The following is a 22,249-nucleotide window of genomic DNA, read 5'->3' as shown; positions in this document are numbered from 1 at the left end:
GGTGCCGTGCACCTGTGGTCCCAGCTACATGGGAGGCTGAGGTAGACTGAGCCCAGGAGGTCGAGGCTACAGTGAACTGTGATCACGCCACTGCACTCCAGCCTGGGCTACAGAGTGAGACCCTGTCTTATCCTAATAAAATAATAATCAACATGCTCACAAATTTATCTGTAAGTTCATCAGGATTTTTTTTAACTTGGAAAAAGAAAGCCGCTAATGTCTAACAAAGGATTGAATTATGTTAAATCCACACAACTAAATGCTAAACAGCTAGTTAGTAAAATATTGCTGGCAATGTAAAATCTCAAGATAATACTGAAAGACTCCCACTCACACAAAGAAGGTACTAAATACCTGTAGAACAAATGAAATTTTAAGAGAGGGTTACAAAACAGGAGCCACATATTGTAAAAAACAAAAAACAAAAACTGTAAAAAGTATACACACATCTGTAAAATACACGCACAGATTTGTAAAATTTGTGTGTATATATAATTATAGAAAAATGGAAAAGAAAATAGAACCAAAATGTTTCCAGTGGTTACCTCTGGATTGGTGTGGTTATAAGTGATTTTTTTCCCCCTCTTTTCCTTTCTGTATTTTACAAGTTTTCCTTTACTTTTATAATCAAGGAGAAAAATCGTAAGGCTAAGAAGGAAACTTGTAAAGCCATCAGCTCATTTGTAGAAGCTTCTCCTAGAATGTTCCTCACCCCTCTATTCTCCGGCTCTGGCCTCTGTCCTTGAGGACGAGGAGGGGTCTTCTCTCTGAAACAGAAATGGTGTAAAATAAGTCTATTACAAATTGCTTTGAGTTGCTCCCTGTGAGGACCTGGAGCTCTTTACCAACAGGGTCAGGGCCATAGCCTCTTTCTTGCCCAGGACATGAACTTATGCCAGATTAATTCTCCAAATACTAACTCTTCATTCTACCTGCAACTGTTCTTCCCACGTGTATAGAGAACCAGGGAGAAAATCAGCTTGTTATGAGATATTCACCAGATTGCACTACAGCCTACTCCTCTTACAGAGATCCTGACTCAGATCGGTTAGGAATCATGGCCAGATGCCTTCCCTGGGCCTGTTACAGATAACAGAAATCCCAAATCCATACTGGAACAGAGGGTGGGTTGTCAGCAGTAAGGGCTGAGGTTCATGGTTTCTCTGACCTTCCCCTATTAACTTCAGCTCTATCTCCTACTATTCTTGGGCAAATACCCAATGCTATTATTTTTGAGTCTCACCCCCTCAAATCACTCAACCCATGAATACTCAATTGAGGGCTTAGTTATACAACAAGCATTATGCAGGATGCTGTAATACTGATGACAGACCCAACCCTTGAAGTGTTCATGGTTTCAAGGGGGATAAAGCCAGTCATATGACACTGTGGTGGGAACTGGGTGAGAGCAACTAATGTGAAGAAGACAGACCACTTCAAGGAAGAGGGAACTTTAGTGCTGCTTATAAGAGATGAGTAGAAGTTAGAGGAGCAGGTGGGGGTAGAGGGGTAGCTTGAGCAGGACTGGGGAGGGAAGAAGGCAGAAGAGAGAGCAAATACACAGGCTGATAAATGTGAAAGAGCAAGTCCCTTTAAGAGAAAGTCTAATATGTCGGGTACACAGCACATGCTAGGGTAGCTGGATAAAGGTAAGAGATTCTTCTGGAGAGCTTGGGGATGCCAGACCATGAAGGGCTCTCAATACTTGTGTTTGTTGAATGCTGGACCCATGCACATCTCCATTTCTAGAAACCCCAAACTCCACAAAGTCACCCAGATCCTGTTTCCCCTCCCGCCATGCTTTATACATCACTGATGCAGCAACCCTGCTCCCTGGAGCCTCTCCTGCTACATATCCTGCTTCCCAGGTTGCAGAAATGCTCTTTCACAGGGCTCTGCACACTTGTGATTGTGATGTCTGTTCACTGCTGGGTCCCAGCAAGTGGCAACTTGGATCCCCTCTCTTCCCTCCCCTCCTAGCTGACTCTCATCTGGATGAGACTGCTTCGAAACCAAGAGATCATCTAGTACTACGTAAAGGGTGGGGTTAGGGGATGCTGAATGGGAGTGAATTCACATCCAAGGGGAGAAGTGGTTGGGAGAGGCATCCTGAGTCCTCACCTGGGGTCCTGTTGCCCAGTGCTGCCCCTTCCATAGAGGGGGATGACCTTGTCTCGGCTGATGCCAGCTTTGCAAACAGGACACACCTGTCTGTTAGGTCTGGTCTCCAACCACTGCAAACAGGAGAGAAAAATGCATGTGGATGGCCCAAGACCCACCAGAGTGATCAGCCAGAGCCACCAGAACAACACAGGCCAGAGGCCTCAAACTGGGAAACACCAGCATGAGCAGGGAACATCTCAAGGAACCTGACTCCCATTCCTTCTCCTACCATTCAACAAATACTTACCAGTGGTAAAATCAAAATTGCCTTTAAATATCATCATAATTGGCCGGGTGCGGTGCTCATGCCTGTAATCCCAGCGCTTTGGGAGGTGGAGGTGGGTGGATCACCTGAGGTCAGGAGTTCAAGAGCAGCCTGGCCAACAAGGTGAAACCCCGTCTCTACTAAAAATACAAAAATTAGCCAGATGTGGTGGCGCATGCCTGTAGTTCCAGCTACTCAGGAGGCTGAGGGAGGAGAATCGCTTGAACCCGGGAGGCGGAGGTTGCAGTGAGCCGAGATTGCACCACTGCATTCCAGCCTGGGCAACAGAGCAAGACTCTGTCTCAAAAAAAAAGAAAAAAAATCATCACAATTAAACAGGCTTCTTCATGCTTTGTTTCTCTCTAGGGCCTCCTAGCAACACAGGGGGAGGGAAACTGCAAGCCTGGGGCTGTCAAGTCTGACATACCCAGCCTCAATTTAGGCTGCTGGTGTAAGTACAGCAAACTTTAAATCCTCACCTTCCCAGTAGGAGAAACTGTATTTTCCTGTCAGTCATATTCTTCTTTCTGTGATTTCTCATTTTTTTTCCCCCAGACAGAGTCTTGCTCTGTCACCCAGGCTGGGGTGTAGTGGCATGATCTCAGCTCACTGCAACCCCTGCCTCCTGGGTTCAAGCAATTCTCCTGTCTCAGCCTTCCAAGTAGCTGGGATTACAGGCGCCCACCACTGCGCCCAGCTAATTTTTGTATTTTTAGTAGAGACAGGGTTTCACCATGTTGGCCAGGCTGGTCTCAAACTCCTGACCTCGTGATCTTCCTCCCTTGGTCTGCCAAAGTGCTGGGATCACAGGCATGAGCCACCGCGCCCAGCCAATTTCTCATTTTTATAGCATTTTCCCAACAACTGTGTATCCCAGGCATCAGAATCAGGAGATAAGCTGATCATTTTCTGGTGACTTACCACATGCTAAAGGATAGGTTTTGCTCATTATCTAAATTTGCTTAATGCTTTTTGTGTACTTTCATTGATTTTTTGCATTCACCTATTTCTTTCAATATAAAAAAAATCCCGTTTTGGGTTTCTCAGGCCCTTTCACTGGTTACATTAAAATTTTTTGTTTAGGCCAGGCGCGGTGGCTCACGCCTGTAATCCCAGCACTTTGGGAAGCTGAGGCGGGTGGATCACCTGAGGTCAGGAGTTCAAGACCAGCGTGGGGAACATGGTGAAACTCCGTTGTCTCTACTAAAAAGACAAAAAAACTAGCCGGGTGTGGTGGTGTGCACCTGTAATCCCAGCTACCCAGGAGGCTGAGGCACAAGAATCACTTGAACCCGGGAGGCAGAGGTTCCAGTGAGCCGAGATCTCACCATTGCACTCTAGCCTGGGCGACAGAGTGAGACTGCCTCAAAAAAAAAAAAAAAAATTAATTTTCTTAAAAAAACAAGTGATAAAAAATGTTTTTGGTTTGTTTTTGTTTGTTTTTTGTTTGTTTTTGTTTTTTTTTTTTGGTTTTTTGGGTTTTTTTTTTTCTCGAAACAGAGTCTCACTATGTCACCCAGGCTGGAGTGCAGTGGTGCAATCTCAGCTCACTGCAACCTCTGCCTCCCAGATTCAAGCGATTCTCGTGCCTCAGCCTCCCTAGTAGCTCGGACTATAGGCGTGCACCACCACGCCCAGCTAATTTTTATATTTTTTGTAGAGACGGGGTTTTGCCATGTTGGCCAGGGTGTTCTCAAACTCCTTGCCTCTAGTGATCCACCTGCCTTGGCCTCCCTACGTGCTGGAATTACAGGTGTGAGCCACCACACCCGGCCAAAACGTGTTTTTATAGACATTCTATAAACATGAATCTAGGACTTCAGGGCTGAGGAGATGGCAGCACTGAATGATTTTATTTCCTACTCTTACTGTTCATAGCTCCAAAACTTAATGTGTTACGTGTTCTTCATAAACTCATAGTCAATATGTACTACCAGGTCCTGCTGGGGACAGAATGTGCAGCCCTGTTCCCACCTTCTTTCTCCCATCCAGATTCTGAAGCTTTAGCAGTCTGGAACTTCTGTCCTCCCCCACATTCCCAGGCCACCTACGAGTGTGGTACTCTACTGCTGACGGCCAGGGAGACTTTCAGCAGGCTGTGATTATTCACAGCCACTTGTGAATGCCAGGCCCAGCTCTGTCTCACCAAGCAGGTGCTAAAGCTAGGAAAATAGACTTTTCTCTCCTCACAAAAGCTCTTTGTTGACATCAAAAAAGTTTTCCCCTTCCTAATATTTTCATAACCTTTAAGGGCTGGGGGACTGTTGATATGATAGGAGGCACTGTTTTAATAGAAGCAGAATCTCAAAAATAAAAAGGACCTAACTAACATAAATCCAATCCAATTTATAAATGAGTAACTGAGATCCAAAAAGGCCCTCTGTGGCAGAATTAGGACCATCCCGATTTCATCAAGTGTCTGTCAGTGGACAGGTATGTAAAGAAGGCTGGGGGTGGGGGTAAGTAAGCAAATGAGCCCACAAGCAGGGCAGATTGCAGCTTCTGAAAGCAGTCTCCTGAGACTAGGGCTCTCTTGTGCAACCATAGCTGATGAAAGACAAAGTAAAATGAAATGCATCTTACCTGATGTAAACACGGCCAACTGCCAGAGTCCCCAGGGCAACCAGTCATCAAGGAGAAGGAGAAAAGCGGTAAGGAAGAAAAATGTTTTCATTAGCAGAAACACTTGATGGGTGGAGTGGTAGTAGCAGAATGAGAAAACAGGAGTAAACTATGGAGCACTGCATGCCCACTGAGGTTCTGTAGGGATTACTGGTATCGGAAATTAAACAAAAACTGGGGTAAAAATCACAGAAAATAAATAACGCAATGGAGATAAGACCCCAGCCTCTGCCCCTGAGATCTCAGTATATGTGAAATCCCCAGGGCTCAGACCACACAGACCCAGCTTCTCTACAAATCACCCTGTGAGAGGTTACAACATCTGAAGGAATCCAATAAAAGCTAAGGACACCCTGTGCAAAAAATTGATGGGGGCATTCACATACACATGTACTACACACTATTTTACACTCAATTTCAGTGGGTTCATAGCCTCCTCGGGCTCACAAGGGATGTGTGGACTCTCAGGTAGTCCAGATCCAGTTTAACAAAATCTTCAGGCTGTCCTCATCCTTGAGAACTCTCCTAGCAGGAAGCAGCTTAAAAGTTCAGGTCTACTCTAAAAGCATCTTTAAGTAACAGAAAGGATGGGGATGCTACTTGACAGAAAGGGTTACCTTCAGCTTAGAGAGCTGCTGTCCAATCTCTCCATTTTCAAATGAGGAAACTAAAGCTCAGAAACATAAAATGAACTGCATCAGGATTAAAAAAAAAAGTCTCCTGACTTCTAGTTCATTGCCCTTTCTATAATCTAACACCACATACAAAAAAAAATGATATCTACAGAATTGAAAGAAAAGTATTCAACTCCACTTTTTATTTTTTTTTTTGAGACGAAGTTTTGCTCTTGTTGCCCAAGTTGGAGTGCAGCTCACTCAGCTCACTGCAACCTCTGCCTCCCGGGTTCAAGCGATTCTCCTGCCTCAGCCTCCTGAGTAGCTGGGATTATAGGTGTGTGCCACCACGCTCAGCTAATTTTTTGTATTTTTAGCAGAAACGGGGTTTCACCGTGTTAGTCAGGCTGGTCTCAAACTCCTGACCTCAGGTGATCCTCCCACCTTGGCCTCCCAAAGTGCTGGGATTAAAGGTGTGAGCCACCGTGTCTGGCCCACATTTTTAATTTCTTTCTCTTGTTTATTTAGTTAACACATATCTACTGTGTACCTACTATGTAGGCCAGGACAGTGGAAAATGCAGGCATGGCTTCTGTACCTCACATACCAAGTATCTTTAGCTGAGTACACTTTGAACTCAAAGGATAGTTCCTTTTCCAATTCCTGAACCACAGTTTAGCTTCACAAACCAAATACACAATCTTCCTGGCCATAACATCTGACTCCAACATTAATCTTGCAATGTCATTCTAAACTGAGTGGAGAATAACCCCAAATCATGGCACATCTCCACTGGCAAGTTCCCTTAAAGGCTCTAGGGGAGAAGTGGAGGTGAATGAATGACCCTCAGGGGAAAGTCAGGCTTTATAACAATGACCATTCCTCCCATTTATTAAGCAACGATAGTCATGTATCACTGAACGACAGGGATAGTTCTGAGAAATGTGTCATTAGGCAATTTCATCATTGTGAGCACCACAGAGTGTACTTACACAAACCTAGCTGAAATAGCTTACTACACACCTAGGCTACATAGTACAGCCTATTGCTCCTAAGCTACAAACCTGAATAGCATGTGAGTATCGTAGGTAACTGTAACAGAGTGGTAAATATTTGTGTATTTAAACATACCTAACATAGAGCCAAGGTGTGGTGGCTCATGCCTGTAATCCCAGCACTTTGGGAGCTGAGGTGGGCAGATTATTTGAGGTCAGGAGTTCGAGACCAGCCTGGCCAACATGGTGAAACCCCATCTCTATTAAAAATACAAAAACTAGCCATGTGTGGTGGCACATGCCTGTAATCCCAGCTACATAGGAGGCTGAAGCACGAGAATCACTTGAACCTGGGAGGTGGAGGTTGCAGTGAGCTGAGATCGTGCTACTCAATCTGGAATGCTACTGCACTCCAGCATGGGTGACGCAGTGAGACTCCATCTCAAAAAAAACCAAAAACCAGGCTGGGCGTGGTGGCTCACGCCTGTAATCCCAGCACTTTGGGAGGCTGAGGCGGTTGGATCACCTGAGATCAGGAGTTCAAGACCAGCCTGGCCAACATGGTAAAACCCCGTCTCTACTAAAAATACAAAAATTAGTCAGGTGTGGTGGCACGTATGTGTAATCCCAGCTTCTCGGGAGGCTGAAGCAGGAGAATCGTTTGAACCTGGGAGGCAGAGGTTGCAGTGAGCCAAGATCACGCCACTGCACTCCAGCCTGGGCAACAGAGTGAGACTCCTCAAAAAAACAACAAACAAACAAAAAATCCAACATACCTAACATAGAAAAGGTAACGCACTGCTCTATAACATTTTAAAATCACTAGATTATAGGAACTTTTCAGGTCCATCATCATCTTATGGAACCGCTGTTGGATATGTAATCCATTGTTGACCAAAATGTCATTATGTACTGCATGACTGTACTGTGTGCCACGCTGTGGCTGAATACCTTTTCATTTCTTAATGTCAGTGGACGGTCACATTAACCTATGAGGCAGTACCATCATCTCCATCTTACAGATGAGGAAACCAAAGTACAGGGAAGCTAGCACATTTGCTCAGGGATGCACCATCCAGACTGGAAGCATGTTTCATTTTAGAGTCTGTGTTCTTTCCAATGGCATTCTGCCTTTAAAAAAAAAATTGATAGCAGGCATGGTGGCTCACACCAGTAATCCCAGCACTTTGGGAGGCCGAGGCGGGCAGATAACGAGGTCAGAAGATCGAGACCATCCTGGCCAACATGGTGAAAACCTCTCTCTACTAAAAATACAAAAATTAGCTGGGTGTGGTGGTGTGCGCCTGTAATCCCAGCTACCCGGGAGGCTGAGGCAGGAGAATTGCTTGAACTTGGGAGGCAGAGATTGCAGTGAGCCGAGATTGTGCCACTGCACTCCAGCCTGGTGACAAAGCAAGACTTCGTCTCTAAAAAAAAAAAAAAAATTTGACACAGGGCCAGTCATGGTGGCTCACGCCTGTAATCCTAGCACTTTGGGAGGTCGGGGTGGGCAGATCACTTGAGGTGAGGAGTTTGAAACCAGCCTGGCCAGCATGGCGAAGCCCCATCTCTACTAAAAATACAAAAAGAAAATTAGCCGGGTGTGGTAGTGCATTCCTGTAGTCCCAGCTACTTGGGAGGCTGAGACAGGAGAACCACTTGAGCCCAGGAGGCAGAGGTTGCAAGTGAGCCAAGACTGCACCACTGTACTCCAGCCTGGGCAAGAGAGCAAGGCTGTCTCCACAAAAAAAAAAAAAAAAAAGATATACAACAGCTGTACATTTAAATATATATATAGTTAATATATATATAAAATACATAATTTATAATCTTAAAATTTATAATTATAAAATTTAATAAATACATACACAAACACAAATACACACATACACACACACACACACACACACACACATATATATATTTTTTGAGACAGAGTCTTGCTCCATCACCCAGGCTGGAGTGCAGTGGCGTGATCTCAGCTCGCTGCAAGCTCTGCCTCCCGGGTTCACGCCATTCTCCTGCCTCAGCCTCCCCAGCAGCTGGGACTACAGGTGCACTCCGCCACACCCGGCTAATTTTTTTTTTTTTTTTTTTTTTAGTAGAGACGGGTTTCACCGTGTTAGCCAGGATGGTCTCAATCTCCTGACCTTGTGATCCGCCCACCTTGGCCTCCCAAAGTGCTGGGATTACAGGCGTGAGCCACCGCGCCCAGCCCAGAATATATATATATTTTTAAGAGACAGGGTCTCTCTCTGTCGCCTAGACTGGAGTGCAGTGATACAATCATAGCTCACTGTAGCCTCAAATTCCTGGGCTCAAGCCTTCCTCCCACCTCAGTCTCCCGAGTAGCTAGGACTACAGGTACCGCCACCATGCCTGACTAGTTTTAAACATAGTGGGGCCTCACTATGTTGCCCAGACTCATCTTGCACTCCTGGGCTCAAGTGATCCTCCCACCATGGCCTCTCAAAGTGTTTGGATTACAGGTGTGAGCCACTGAGCCCAGCCATAATAGCTGTACATATTTTTTATGTTATATGTGATAATTTGATACATTTACATAATCAAATCAGGGGTATCCTGTCTTTTAATTCTTAATTTTGTCAATCATTTCAAGTCCTGGTTTTACGATACCCTGAAGTATCCTGAATTTCTAGGAGAATGTGGATCACAACAGCTTTTACACAAGATGGTAATTAGGGCAAGAGCCTCAAGAACAAAAATCTCTGCTCCATTCTATTTATTCACCAATAAATTGATGTTTTACGCTGTTGCCAACTTAAAATCCCTTAAATATTGTTTAAACGGCCTTTTCTTCACACAATTTCTCTGCTCAAAAATATTCATTACCTCTATGTCCCTTTAGTCGAATCTGGGTTTGATAATCTGGCTCAACACTACTGTAACCATTATTTTTCCTAACACTCCCAGACCCTCATCCAGAGTGCTGTGAGAGGTATACAGTAGCCTCAAGGGTCTCAGATGAGTCCAACAGTGCATGTACCTGTCCCTAGAAACTCCCTGCCTTGGAGTGACACACACACCCTTCGCCTTTACCTAGCATTTTTTGATCGACCTTTCAAGGTTCAGCTCAAAATCTCAAGACAAAAAAACACACACACACACACAAAAAAAACAAAATCCGACCTTCACCTAGCACCTAGGTTCTCAGAGCCAGAAAGGGCTCCTGTAACCATCAAGGCTGGAACAGACACCGACCTTGACACTTCATTTTGATGAGTGTATCTATCTATATATAAACATAAAATATAGTAACAATTATAGTCATAGCTAACACATAGTATTTACTGCAAGCTATGTGCTCTTCTAAGCCTTTTACGTATTTTGAGTCATTTAATGCTTGCAAACGACCCTGTAAAATGAGGCAGAATGTGTGTAAGTACCTTGTGCAAGGTCAAACAGGAAGGTGGCAGAGTCAAGCTTCAGAAGGAGGAAGCCCAGTTCCACAGTTCTTGCTTATAACCATTATGCTATACTGCCTCTAGGCTCAGCACAGCAAGTAGCAGGTAGTAAGTGCTCACTAAATGGTAAGTATTATTACTTTAGAGATGGGGAGAACGAGCTTAGAGTGGAGACAGGATTTGCCCAAGGTCATCCAGCTCATTGGTAGCAGAGCTGGGATGGGAACTCAGGTCTCTTGTCCCTTGAGCCTGAGTGTATTCCCAAAGTGAGCAGGAAGCATTCTGCTCCAAACCACCCAGGGTCACAGGCTTTCCAAACTTGGCAATGTGCTCTCTGGGGTGGAAGCAGGGGTACTGACCAGAAGAGGTGGCCACACAGGCTGATGACGGCATCCTTGGCTGTGTCCAAGCAGATGTTGCACTCGAAAGTGCTGTCCTGCCCTCCGCTCTCGCCAGCGCCATTGCTGCTCCCACTGGGCCCCCCTGCACTGGAGTTCTCAGGAGATGCAGAGGCCGAGGGCCCCTTGCTTGCCATCCTTGGCTGTCAGCGAAGCTCTGAGTGAAGACTTTCCCCAGGGAAATCCTAAAAGGCAGAGAACTCTTGACTGCCCATTTCTGCAGCCCTCTCCCCCCAGCTTCCATGCCAACATTCCTGTCTTCTCTAGGCTCCAGAGCTGATTATGACTGAATCCCTGAGCAGACTTCCCAAAGCGCTACAGAAGACAAGAGTTGTAGGGCACTACCCAGAGGGCAGTGACCCAGGAACTTCTCATGAATATGGTCCAGAATATATCACACAGATACGCAAACTCCACCAAATACAGAGCAGCCTCCAGATGGTTCTCCACAGGAACCAGGACCTTGTCTCACTCGTCTTTAGATTCCCCCATGATAATCAACCCAGGTGACAAATACATGCTACATTAAATGGAATGTTCAGGCTGTCCAGCCTCTATATTGACGGGTGAATCTGCTGAGGCAGGAAGGTTGTGATTGTCATATGCCAGAATATATATGTATATTTTTAAGAGATGGAGTTTCACTCTGTCGCCCAGGCTGGAGTGCAGTGGCACAATCTTGGCTCACTGCAACCTCTGCCTCCCAGGTTCAAGTGATTCTCCTGCCTCAGCCTCCCGAGTAGCTGGGATTACAGGTGCCTGCCACACACCCGGCTAATTTTTGTATTTTTAGTAGAGATGGGGTTTCATCATGTTGGCCAGGCTGGTCTTGAACTTCTGACCTCAGGTGATCCACCTGCCTCAGTTTCCCAAAGTGCTAGGATTACAGGTGTGAGCCACTGTGCCCAGCCCATATGCCAGAATATTAAGAAATTCCTGTAACTATGAAAGGTTAGGAAGCTAATAAGGACCAGAAAGATCATCTGGTCCAAGGTCTTCCATATTGCAATCTTTTTCAATCCTCCTTCTGCCACACTGGAATACTATTCACCTTATTTTATCTAAATATATCAACTTTTTAGCCTCAGTACATTTAAAGAAGAGGTTTATGTCACTGTAATAAATGGAAAACCAGTAATACTTACCATAAGTGAAAAGGTTAATATAAAAGTAACAAATGAAAAGTTTACCCTCATACCACCTGACATCACCTGGCACACTCATACTATGTTTTGGACAATCTTGATCTGGTCCAATTTCTTTAGGAAACTGCAGTTACCTTGGCTAGCTGACTAATGTGGGGCTGAGACTGGGACTCATGGACACCCTGTTTGCACCATACCACTACATACTAAACTGGCCACTAAATGCTGGTATAAAGAGACCACTGTTGACCACCACCTCCAAGTCAAAGAACCCAGCCAGGAGTTGAACAAGAAAGAGGATAAAACCAACACCAAGGGATACCCAGGAATTCTGGATGCACATTAAGAATCTGTCAGAAGCCTTATCTGGCCACCCTCATCACCTCAGAAATTCCAAGTAGGAAATGTTCGCTGGCTACCACAGTCAGAGAAGTGGAGGCCTGGATACTGGACTCAGCCTCTAGCTTGCTAGGTGGTTCTGGGAACCTCCCTTTCCCTCTACTGATCATAATTTTCTCATCTGTAAAATGAGGCACTGGACTCCCTGGTGTCCTGGGTGGCCCCCTCCAGCTCTTAGACTGTGCCTCTCCAGGTCATCTTAACCTACTGTTACCTCCAAAACAAGCGGTCCCTTCACAAATTTAGGACTTACCACTGGAACACCAGAAGGTCACCCTGATGTCAGCTTCCAGAGTATGAGAAGACAAGGACCAAAAAAGTTACAGCCTTCTCAGACCCAGAAAGCTTCCTGCCTTCACACGGTGGACTCAGAGCTCTGGCCTCATGAGTATCCCTCACCACGATACCAGCTCAGTGACTTGAGCAGAGAGAGGAGGCCAGCTCATCACTTTTTCACTCAGTTACATCATTTTACATAATGTCCCAGAAGGGTAGCTGGATGCTGGCGGCACCAGTGCCGTGCGCTGGCCTCGGCTCCAAGACCTTCTCTCTGACTTTCCTCTTCTTCATATTACACGTGCTCTCTTCATCTTAGGATAACACCCACTTTTGAGGGCCACATTACTGTCTTTCCTCATTATTCCAGCTCAACAATCCTAAGTACCCAACCTATGTGTGTTTCTTTTTAAAAAAAAAAAAAAATCTTAAAAAATTAAAAATTGCTCTCCCTCCCCCTCCCCCTCCCTCTCCCCTTTGCACGGTCCTCGTCTCCCCTTTGCACGGTCTCCCTCTGATGCCGAGCCGAGGCTGAACAGTACTGCCGCCATCTTGGCTCACTGCAGCCTCCCTGCCTGATTCTCCTGCCTCAGCCTGCCGAGTGCCTGGGATTGCAGGCGCGCGCCGCCACACCTGACTGGTTTTCGTATTTTTTGGTGGAGACGGGGTTTCGCCGTGTTGGCCGGGCTGGTCTCCAGCTCCTGACCGTGAGTGGTCTGCCAGCCTCGGCCTCCCGAGGTGCCAGGATTGCAGACGGAGTCTCGCTCACTCAGTGCTCAATGTTGCCCAGGCTGGAGTGCAGTGGCGTGATCTTGGATCGCTACAACCTCCACCTCCCAGCCGCCTGCCTTGGCCTCCCAAAGTGCCGAGATTGCAGCCTCTGCCCGGCCGCCACCCCGTCTAGGAAGTGAGGAGTGTCTCTGCCTGGCCGCCCATCGTCTGGGATGTGAGGAGCCCCTTTGCCCGGCCGCCCAGTCTGGGAAGTGAGGAGCGTCTCTCCCTGGCCGCCCATCCTCTGGGATGTGGGGAGCGCCTCTGCCCTGCCGCCCCGTCTGAGATGTGAGGAATGCCTCTGCCAGGCCGCGACCCCGTCTGGGAACTGAGGAGTGTCTCTGCCCCACCGCCACCCGTCTGGGAGGTGAGGAGTGTCTCTGACCTGCCGCCCCATCTGAGAAGTGAGGAGCCCCTCCGCCCGGCAGCCGCCCCGTCCGGGAAGTGAGGAGCGTCTCCGCCCGGCAGCCGCCCCGTCCAGGAGGTGGGGGACAGCCCCCGCCCGGCCAGCTGCCCCGTCCGGGAAGGGAGGGCCAGCCCCCGCCTGGACAGCCGCCCCGTCCGGGAGGTGGGGAGCCCCTCTGCCCGGCCGCCACCCTGTCTGGGAGGTGTACCCAACAGCTCATTGAGAACGGGGCCATGATGACAATGGCGGTTTTGTCGAATAGAAAAGGGGGAAAATGTGGGGAAAAGAAAGAGAGATCAGATTGTTATTGTGTCAGTGTAGAAAGAAGTAGACATAGCAGACTCCATTTTGTTCTGTACTAGGAAAAATTCTTCTGCCTTGGGATGCTGTTAATCTATAACCTTACCCCCAACCCCTGCTCTCTGAAACATGTGCTGTGTCCGCTAAGGGTTAAATGAATTAAGGGCGGTGCAAGATGTGCTTTGTTAAACAGATGCTTGAAGGCAGCATACTCGTTAAGAGTCATCACCACTCCCTAATCTCAACTACCCAGGGACACAAACACTGCGGAAGGCGGCAGGGCCCTCTGCCTAGGAAAACCAGAGACCTTTGTTCACATGTTTATCTGCTGACCTTCCGTCCACTATTGTCCTATGACCCTGCCAAATCCCCCTCTCCGAGAAACACCCAAGAATGATCAATAAATACTAAAATTAAAAAAAAAAATTAAAAATTATGCATATAGATTTTGGAAAGACAACCATAAAGTCACATCAGTCACATCAGCCTCCTGATGTGATGCAACAGAAGTACACAGCACCACCAATGAAACATGTTTGCGTTAAAACTCAGACACTAATCAAGCATCTAAAATCAATTACCAGCCAGGCATGGTGGCTCATGCCTGTAATCCCAGCACTTTGGGAGGCCGAGGCAGGTGGATACCTGAGATCAGGAGTTCAAGACAAGCCTGGCCAACATGGTGAAACCCTGTCTCTACTAAAAACACAAAAATTAGCTGGGCATGGTGGCACACACCTGTAATCCCAGCTACTTGAGAAGCTGAGGCATGAGAATCACTTGAACTCGGGAGGCGGAGGTTGCAGTTAACTGAGATTGTGTCATCGCACTCCAACCTGGGTGACAGAGAGAGACTCCATCTCAATAATAATAATAATAATAAATAAAATAAATTACCCATTTACAGAAAATATGGAGGATAGGTGCAAGTTATTAAACGACTCCATGAAGATGTCATCAGCCAAATCCAGAATGTGGGACTTTCTACAGGACAAACAATAAAGTTCTACAAAAAATAAATAGCATGGACAGGATTGGGGTTATAGATTGAGATACGAGATATTCCAACCACTTGTAGTATGTGGGTCTTACTGGAACAAGATTCAAACCAACCAACTGTACAAAGACACTTGTGACATGACTGACAAAAACTGTTTAGCCTAGGTATTACTCAATATGAAGGAATTATTGTTGGCTGGGCATGGTGGCTCATGTCTATAATTCTAGCACTTTGGGAGGCCAAGGTAGGTGGATCGCTTGAGCTCAGGAGTTGGAGACCAGCCTGGGCAACATGGTGAAACCCTGTCTCTACCAAAACAAAATAAAACAAAACAAAAATTAGCTGGGTGTGGTGGTGCATGTCTATGGTCCCAGCTACTCCAGAGGCTGAGGCAGGAGAATCGCTTAAGCTTGCGAGGCGGAAGTTGCAGTGAGCCAAGATTATACCACTGCATTCCAGCCTGAGTGACATAGTGACTCTGTCTCAAAAAAATAAATAAATAAAAATAAAAAATTAGCTAGGTGTGGTGGTACACACCTGTAGCCCCAGACAGTCAGGAGGCTGAGGTGGGAGGATCACTTGGGCCTGGGAGGTGGAGGCTGCAGTGAGCTGTGATTGTGCTGCTGCACTCCAGCCTGGGTGACAGAAGAGTGGAAACCCTGTCTCAAAAAAAAAAAAGGAATTACTGTTAATTTTGTTGGGTATGATAATGATATTTTTTTTTTTTAAACAAAACCTGATCTGCTAGAGACACATTTTTTAAAAAAAAATATATATATTTTTATTATACTTTAAGTTCTAGGGTACATGTGCACAACGTGCAGGTTTGTTACATATGTATACATGTGCTATGTTGGTGTGCTGCACCCATTAACTCGTCATTTACATTAGGTATACCTCCTAATGCTATCCCTTCCCCCTCCCCCCACCCCACAACAGGCCCAGGTGTGTGATGTTCCTCTTCCTGTGTCCAAGTGTTCTCGTTGTTCATTTCCCACCTATGAGTGAGAACATGAGGTGTTTGGTTTTTTGTCCTTGTGATAGTTTGCTGAGAATGATGGTTTCCAGCTTCATCCATGTCCCTACAAAGGACATGAACTCATCATTTTTTATGGCTGCATAGTATTCCATGGTGTATATGTGCCACATTTTCTTAATCCAGTCTACCACTGTTGGACATCTGGCTTGGTTCCAAGTCTTTACTATTGTGAGTAGTCCCGCAATAAACATACGTGTGCATGTAGAGACACATATTTTTGAAGCAATACAATGTTTGGGATTTGCTTTAAAATACTCCAGGGGGAAAAAATAAGAATGGAGAGAAAAGATGAAACAAGAACAAGGAAGTTGGTTGTTGAAGCTGGGTGATGAATGGAGGTTCACTGTAATAGTCTGTGTGTGTGTTTGAAAATTACAATAAAAGGTATTTTTTTTTCTTTTTTTGAGATGGTCTCGCTCTGTTGCCCAGGCTGGAGTGCAGTGGTGCAATCACAGCTCACTGCAAGCTCAACCTCCTGGGCTCAAGCAATCCCCTGCCTCAGCCTCCCAAGTAGCTAGGACTACAGGTACACACCACCATGCTCAGCTAATTTTTAAATTATTTTGTAGAAACAAGGTCTATGTTGCCCAGGGTAGTCTCAAACTCCTGGGTTCAAGCAATTCTCCTGCCTCAGCCTCCCAGTGAGCCACCATGCCTAGCCCCAATAAATGGTATTTTTTAAAAAGATTAAGTTGTAGAAGAGTATGTATATAAACTTATTTGGGTAAAAACTAAGTATGTATATGAGTATGTATGTGTGTGGATCCATACACAGACAGACAGGCACACACACACACACACACACAGAGAGAGAAAATGCCTAGAAAATACACATTAAACCATCAACAGTTATTTCTGGGATTGTAAGGGCTAGGAGACATTGAATTATTATATTCTTACCCTGTTTCAATGTTTTATAACAAACAAGTATTACTTTCACAAGAACATTTTTAAAAAGGAAATCATGAAATGTGAAGTATTTTATATATGTTACAATAATGAATATAGGTATTAGAGAATGGCTTTAGGCCAGGCATGGTGGCTCATGCCTGTAACCCTAGTACTTTGGGAGGCCAAGGTAGGAGGATTACTTATGCCCAGGAGTTTGAGGCTGCAGAGAGCTATGAATGTACCACTGCACTCCAGCCTGGGCAATTAGAGCGAGACTCTGATTGTATTAAAAAAAAAAAAAAAAAGTCTTTAACAATGTGGAAGAACATACTCAACTGTATTACTTTTTTTCTTCTTTTTTTTTGAGACAAGTCTCAGTCTGTCACCCAAGCTGGAATGCAGTGGCGTGATCTCGGCTCACTGCAACCTCCATCTCCCGGGTTCAAGCAATTCTCCCTGCCTCAGCTTCCTGAGTAGCTGGGCTTATAGGTGCCCACCACCACGCCCAGCTAATTTTTGTATTTTTTAGTAGAGACAGGGTTTCGCCATGTTGGCCAGGCTGGTCTTGAACTCCTGACCTCAGGTGATCCACCCACCTCAGCCTTCCAAAGTGCTGGGATTACACGTGTGAGCCACTGCACCCGGCCTTTACATGTATTACTTTTGAAATCAGTCAAAAGAATAATAATACATAAAATTTCTTCCCCCCGCCCCGCCATGTTCTGGTTTCCACCCCATGTTCTGGTTTTCCCCAATCCTGAAAGTTCTGAGTTCAAGTCCTGGTTCCATCACTGACTGTCCATATGGCCATGGTAGATCCCTTGATGATTTGAATCTCTTTTCTCACCTGAAAAGTGAGAGTATCATGCCTCCTACATGGCTACTGAGGTAGCCCTATGAAATAACACAGTGACCTGGAGGGCCCTCCAAGGCAGGACAGGGCTGTTGCTGTTGGGGAGGCACGCATTTCATACCATGTAACCTGGTCCACTGCCACCCCACTTCCTGGACCCAACAAAGCTGTGCATGGCCCATACTCCTACACACAGGCATGAGGGGACAACCACGATCAAGGTAGGTGTTGGAGTAGGAATGGTTAAGGGACAGTAACAGGTCAGCTCAGAGTTTGCAGGGAGTGGCAGCCTTGTGCCAGGCCAGGCACTGAGACAGGCCTGCATGTCCCAACTGTAGGCAGGCCATATCACTCTCCTTGTAAATCTCAGTAGACACCACGTGGTCCCCACCCAGGATCTACAGCCCCAACCTAGCAAGCACTCAAATATTTGCTGAGTGAGGATGGGCACGCATGACTGACTTTGGTCAACTCCCAGCTGGCTGGTCACCAACTTTTCTTTGTAACATATTCTGGGCCCCACAGCTGCATACTCATCCCTGGAGCCACCTCTCCTCACCTTCTCCTACCCCTATGCACAGGAATCTCAGCACACCAAGGTGGCATGGCAGAAATCAGCAGCTTCCCCTGGGGATTGTCTACTGAGCACCTACAGAACCATATGGGCCTACCAGGACTGGGACAGTGGCCCAAAACATAGAGGTTCCTGATCGGCTCAGGAACTAGGCAGAAAGAGAATCAGGTCCTGAGCATACCTATATGGCCATCCTGCTAAAATTTCTCATGGTCCCTGTAGAAGCTACAGACTTTGACCTGACCACAGAGCAACCTTGTTGTGGCTAGTTCTGTGCCTCTGTCCCTACCCTGACCATTCTTTTCTCCTGACCAGAATCCACTCTCTAGTTTTCAAAGCATTTCACATCTATCGCTGCGTTTTATCCTCATGCCATTTTACAGATGAGGACACTGGGCCAGGGACATTAGAGGACTGCCTAAGGCCAGGACACCATGCAATGCCAAATTCAGACTTCCTAACACAATATTCAGCACTCTCTTCATTCTTACGTTTTTCTATTAACATGCTGCTTTACAAAATTAAATACCTGGTCTTTGTCTTCCCTCAAATTTATCGTACAATGTTGTAACTTTTGTGCTGTTTGAAATGAGTGCAGAGTAAATTAATCACTCATCCATTTATTCATTCAACCAACCAGCAGTTTTCCAATGCCAATTACATTTGAGGTCTGGTGCTACCAACTGTGGAAGAGTTACAAAGAGGAATAAGACCAAGTTGAGGTCTTGGAGTCTAGTACAGGAGCTGAAGGCACATAGATTAATTTTAAGAATTCTAAACAAGGGGCTCCATCAAACTCACCTGTTTTTCCTTTCGTTGTTGTTTTTGCCTGTTTTTCTTAAACAAAGCATCCTCTCACCCCACGAAAGATCTGGTTCCCAGATCCCTTCAGAGATTTAAATAGGATCTGGACCTAGATCAGGCCTAAGAATCTGTATGCTTTTAATGTAGCCCTCACTTTCTACCCTAGATGATTCTCTAATTAACAGAGTTTTGGAAACCCAGCTCTAGAAGAGGGTACAGCTCTATCAATAGCACAAAGCAATACCAACAAAATACAGTATTTTAGAAGGACAGAAACCTCAGGGCCTATCCAGCTACAATCCACAGGGACTACAGAGAGGTCAGATAAACTTGGGGGGTAAGGGACAAATCTGCTGAATTCACATCAATCAGCATTTAGTCCAACTGGAACACAGCAGATCATTTTAAGAAATAAGTTCACACCTAGTTTTGAAAAACAGTCCTAACTTTGAGATGTCCAGGGCAACACATGTGGTGCTGGGACTAACGCGGATTTGCAATACTTAATGATCCTGTAGGAACACAGAGCCTGCCGGCTGAAGTTGACTGACCCAGTATCTTCAATATATTACCTTCCCAGAGCTGGCCTTCGGTCTACTTGGTCTGGCCCACCTCACAGGAATTGAGCAAGAAAGAGAACACGAGAGTTGAATATCCCTGCAGGAACCACCAGGGAACTTGATCTCATGAGGAAATCTCTCTGTAGCATTCTTAAATTCAATTATCAAGTTCTAGAGAACTGTAGGAATTCATCATCTGCCTTTTCTGTCCCTTTAACTCCAAGAATTTCCAGACCAGGGTGTAGTGAGACACCTAGAAATGTTAATCTTAGATATGAAGACTATGAATTTGGGTGATAAATAACAGGCATGATCCCAGCAGAGGTCTCATTTCTGTGAGCACATGCTTATTCACACGGAAGCTTTCTGCCAGGAACCCTGGCATGCCTGAGCCTGTCTACGCTGCTCATTAGACTGCTGCTGGACCACACGTAGGCAGAAATGGGACCTGCATTCCAAGAATGTCTACATCACACTCATAGAAGGCTGGAATGGGAAGAACTCTGAATAAGTTTATTGGAACTTGGAACACACAGAAACCAGCTTTGAAATTTTAAAGTCTAAGTGGTGTTTAGGTTCCTAGGCTAGCCCATGGAGATTTGGCCCTCAAATACAGGATCAGAAGAACAGAGAAGGCTGAAAGGACTGGCTTCTTTTCATTGGGGCTGCACTGGTCCTTTTCTCTGGTTCCCTCTAATCTTCCTATCTACTTAGTAGATAGGAATGAATCTTCAAAGATTCATTAAAGATCCTATTATTTGCCAGGCATTCAAGATACAGAAATAAAACATTTTTTTCAGTCTAAAGGGAGACACAGACAAGTGAACCAACAAGGCAACCCAGTGTACTGGGAACTGACAGAAGTGTGTACATAGTACCTGAAGACAGGGAATGCTGGGGAGGATGTAGACACAGTACAAGGAACAAGTGCATAATTCATGGTAAGGCAGCAAGGGCTGGGACTAAGGGAAGAAGAAAAGCCTTTGACTCTCAGTGCCCTTCAGCCCTGGCCTGCCTGGCTCACATACCCTATAGGGTACCTAACCCAGATCTGCCTAACCTTCCAAAGGGCTCCATGATTTTAACGTCTCTTTTTCTCCCCAACTAGCTCCCATTACCTGGTTAAATAAACTGGTACGTCCACATAATAGATTACACAGCCACTAAAAATAATGCTTCCACAGAGATTTTGCTTACGTAGGAATTTCAATTACATGACATAATGTTAAGTGAAAAAAACAGGATGGGCTGGACACGGTGGCTCACGCCTGTAATCTCAGCAGTTTGGGAGGCTGAGGCAGGCGGATCACGAGGTCAGGAGATCAAGACCATCCTGGCTAACACGGTGAAACCCCGTCTCTACTAAAAATACAAAAAATTAGCCGGGCGTGGTGGCGGGCACCTGTGGTCCCAGCAACTCGGGAGGCTGAGGCAGGAGAATGGTGTGAACCTGGGAGGAGGAGCTTACAGTGAGCTGAGATCGCACCACTACACTCCAGCCTGGGTGACAGAGCAAGACTCTGTCTAAAAAAAAAAAAAGAAAAAGAAAAAAGCAGGATGTAAAATTGTATACAAAATTGAATATATATGTGGCCAGGTGCGGTGGGTCATACCTGCATTCCCAGCACTTTGGGAGGCTGAGGCAGGAAGATTGCTTGAGCCCAGGATTTGGAGCAGCTGTGAGTCTGACACAGGAGAATTGCTTGAACCTGGGAGGGAGAGGCTGCAGCGAGCCCACTGCACTCCAGCCTGGGCGACAGAGCGAGATTCCGTCTCAAAAAAAAAAAATTTTTTTTGAATTTATTTGTTATCAGCAGGTTAAAAAGATACCAAAAAAAGAGGTCAAAAATATTAACTGTAGTAGTCTCCGGACAGTGGACTTATGGACAAATTTCTTAAGCTTTAAAAAATACTTACATGTACTTGCCACCTTTTCCATAGTGAGTACTCTGTTAATACTCAGGAGAAAACAGGCCAAGCATGGTGGCTCACACCTGTAATCCTAGCACTTTGGGAGGCCAAGATGGGAGGATTGGTTGAGGCCAGGAGTTCGAGACCAGCCTGGTCAACACAGAGAGCTCCCATCTCAAATTACAAAATAAAAGATGTGAAAGGTCCAATACCTTCAGATCTCAGTAGAGAACAAAAAGGAAACCAATCTGAATTAAGTACATTCACAACTGAGGTGTGAATGGTCCTTAGAATAATCATCATCTCAGAAATTTTGACAATTTTAATTTTATGAATTTATTTTTTTAATAAGTAACACGTTTACATGGCTCAAAATTCAATAGGTACAACAAAAGGATATAGGCTGAAAAGTCTCTCCCTATCCCTAGAACCCAATAGCCCTGTTTTCTACCTTCAAGACTGCTTGACTATATTATTAGTATAAACCCTAGAAGTAGAACTGCAGGGTCAAAGTATTTATATTTGTAACTTTGAGATAGTGCTGAATACCCCCAGGGAAGATGTGCCAATTTATATTCCTATGAGAAATACATAAGACATTTGTTTCCCTAAGTCCTTGACAATGACATGTATGATTTCCAAAAGATGATATATGGCTTTTTTTTTTTTTTTTTTTTTGAGACAGTTTCACTCTTGTTGCCCAGGATGGAGTGCAATGGCGTGATCTCGGCTCACTGCAACCTCCACCTCCCGGGTTCAAGCAATTCTCCTGCATCAGCCTCCTGAGTAGCTGGGATTACAGCTGTGCGCCACCACATCCAGCTAGTTTTTTGTTTGT

The 22,249-nt window shown here is 45.6% G+C and overlaps 1 protein-coding gene across 5 annotated transcripts in view; it reads right to left on the bottom strand.

Annotated features, from left to right (window-relative positions):
* Nucleotides 1-22,249, bottom strand: part of RNF185 (ring finger protein 185) — a 46,719-nt gene that overhangs the window by 9,288 nt on the left and 15,182 nt on the right. For 2 of the 5 annotated variants that reach the window (XM_024352853.3, XM_063808161.1), the window contains 4 exons: nucleotides 10,444-10,667; nucleotides 5,012-5,030; nucleotides 2,122-2,234; nucleotides 713-767 (listed from right to left, as the gene is read on the bottom strand). In XM_024352853.3, coding sequence (XP_024208621.1) covers nucleotides 713-767; nucleotides 2,122-2,234; nucleotides 5,012-5,030; nucleotides 10,444-10,619 — 363 coding nt within the window. In that variant the 5' untranslated portion in view covers nucleotides 10,620-10,667. Of the gene's footprint in view, nucleotides 1-545; nucleotides 768-2,121; nucleotides 2,235-5,011; nucleotides 5,031-10,443; nucleotides 10,668-14,517; nucleotides 14,616-19,512; nucleotides 19,979-22,249 lie in introns of those variants that run through there. The other 3 variants (XM_024352854.3, XM_054675865.2, XR_002941235.3) reach the window with 3 other exon arrangements.

The sequence above is a fragment of the Pan troglodytes genome, chromosome 23 (genome assembly GCF_028858775.2).
Source record: "Pan troglodytes isolate AG18354 chromosome 23, NHGRI_mPanTro3-v2.0_pri, whole genome shotgun sequence".
Classification (NCBI taxonomy): Eukaryota; Metazoa; Chordata; class Mammalia; order Primates; family Hominidae; genus Pan; species Pan troglodytes.
This window is presented reverse-complemented; position numbering and strand designations above follow the sequence as displayed.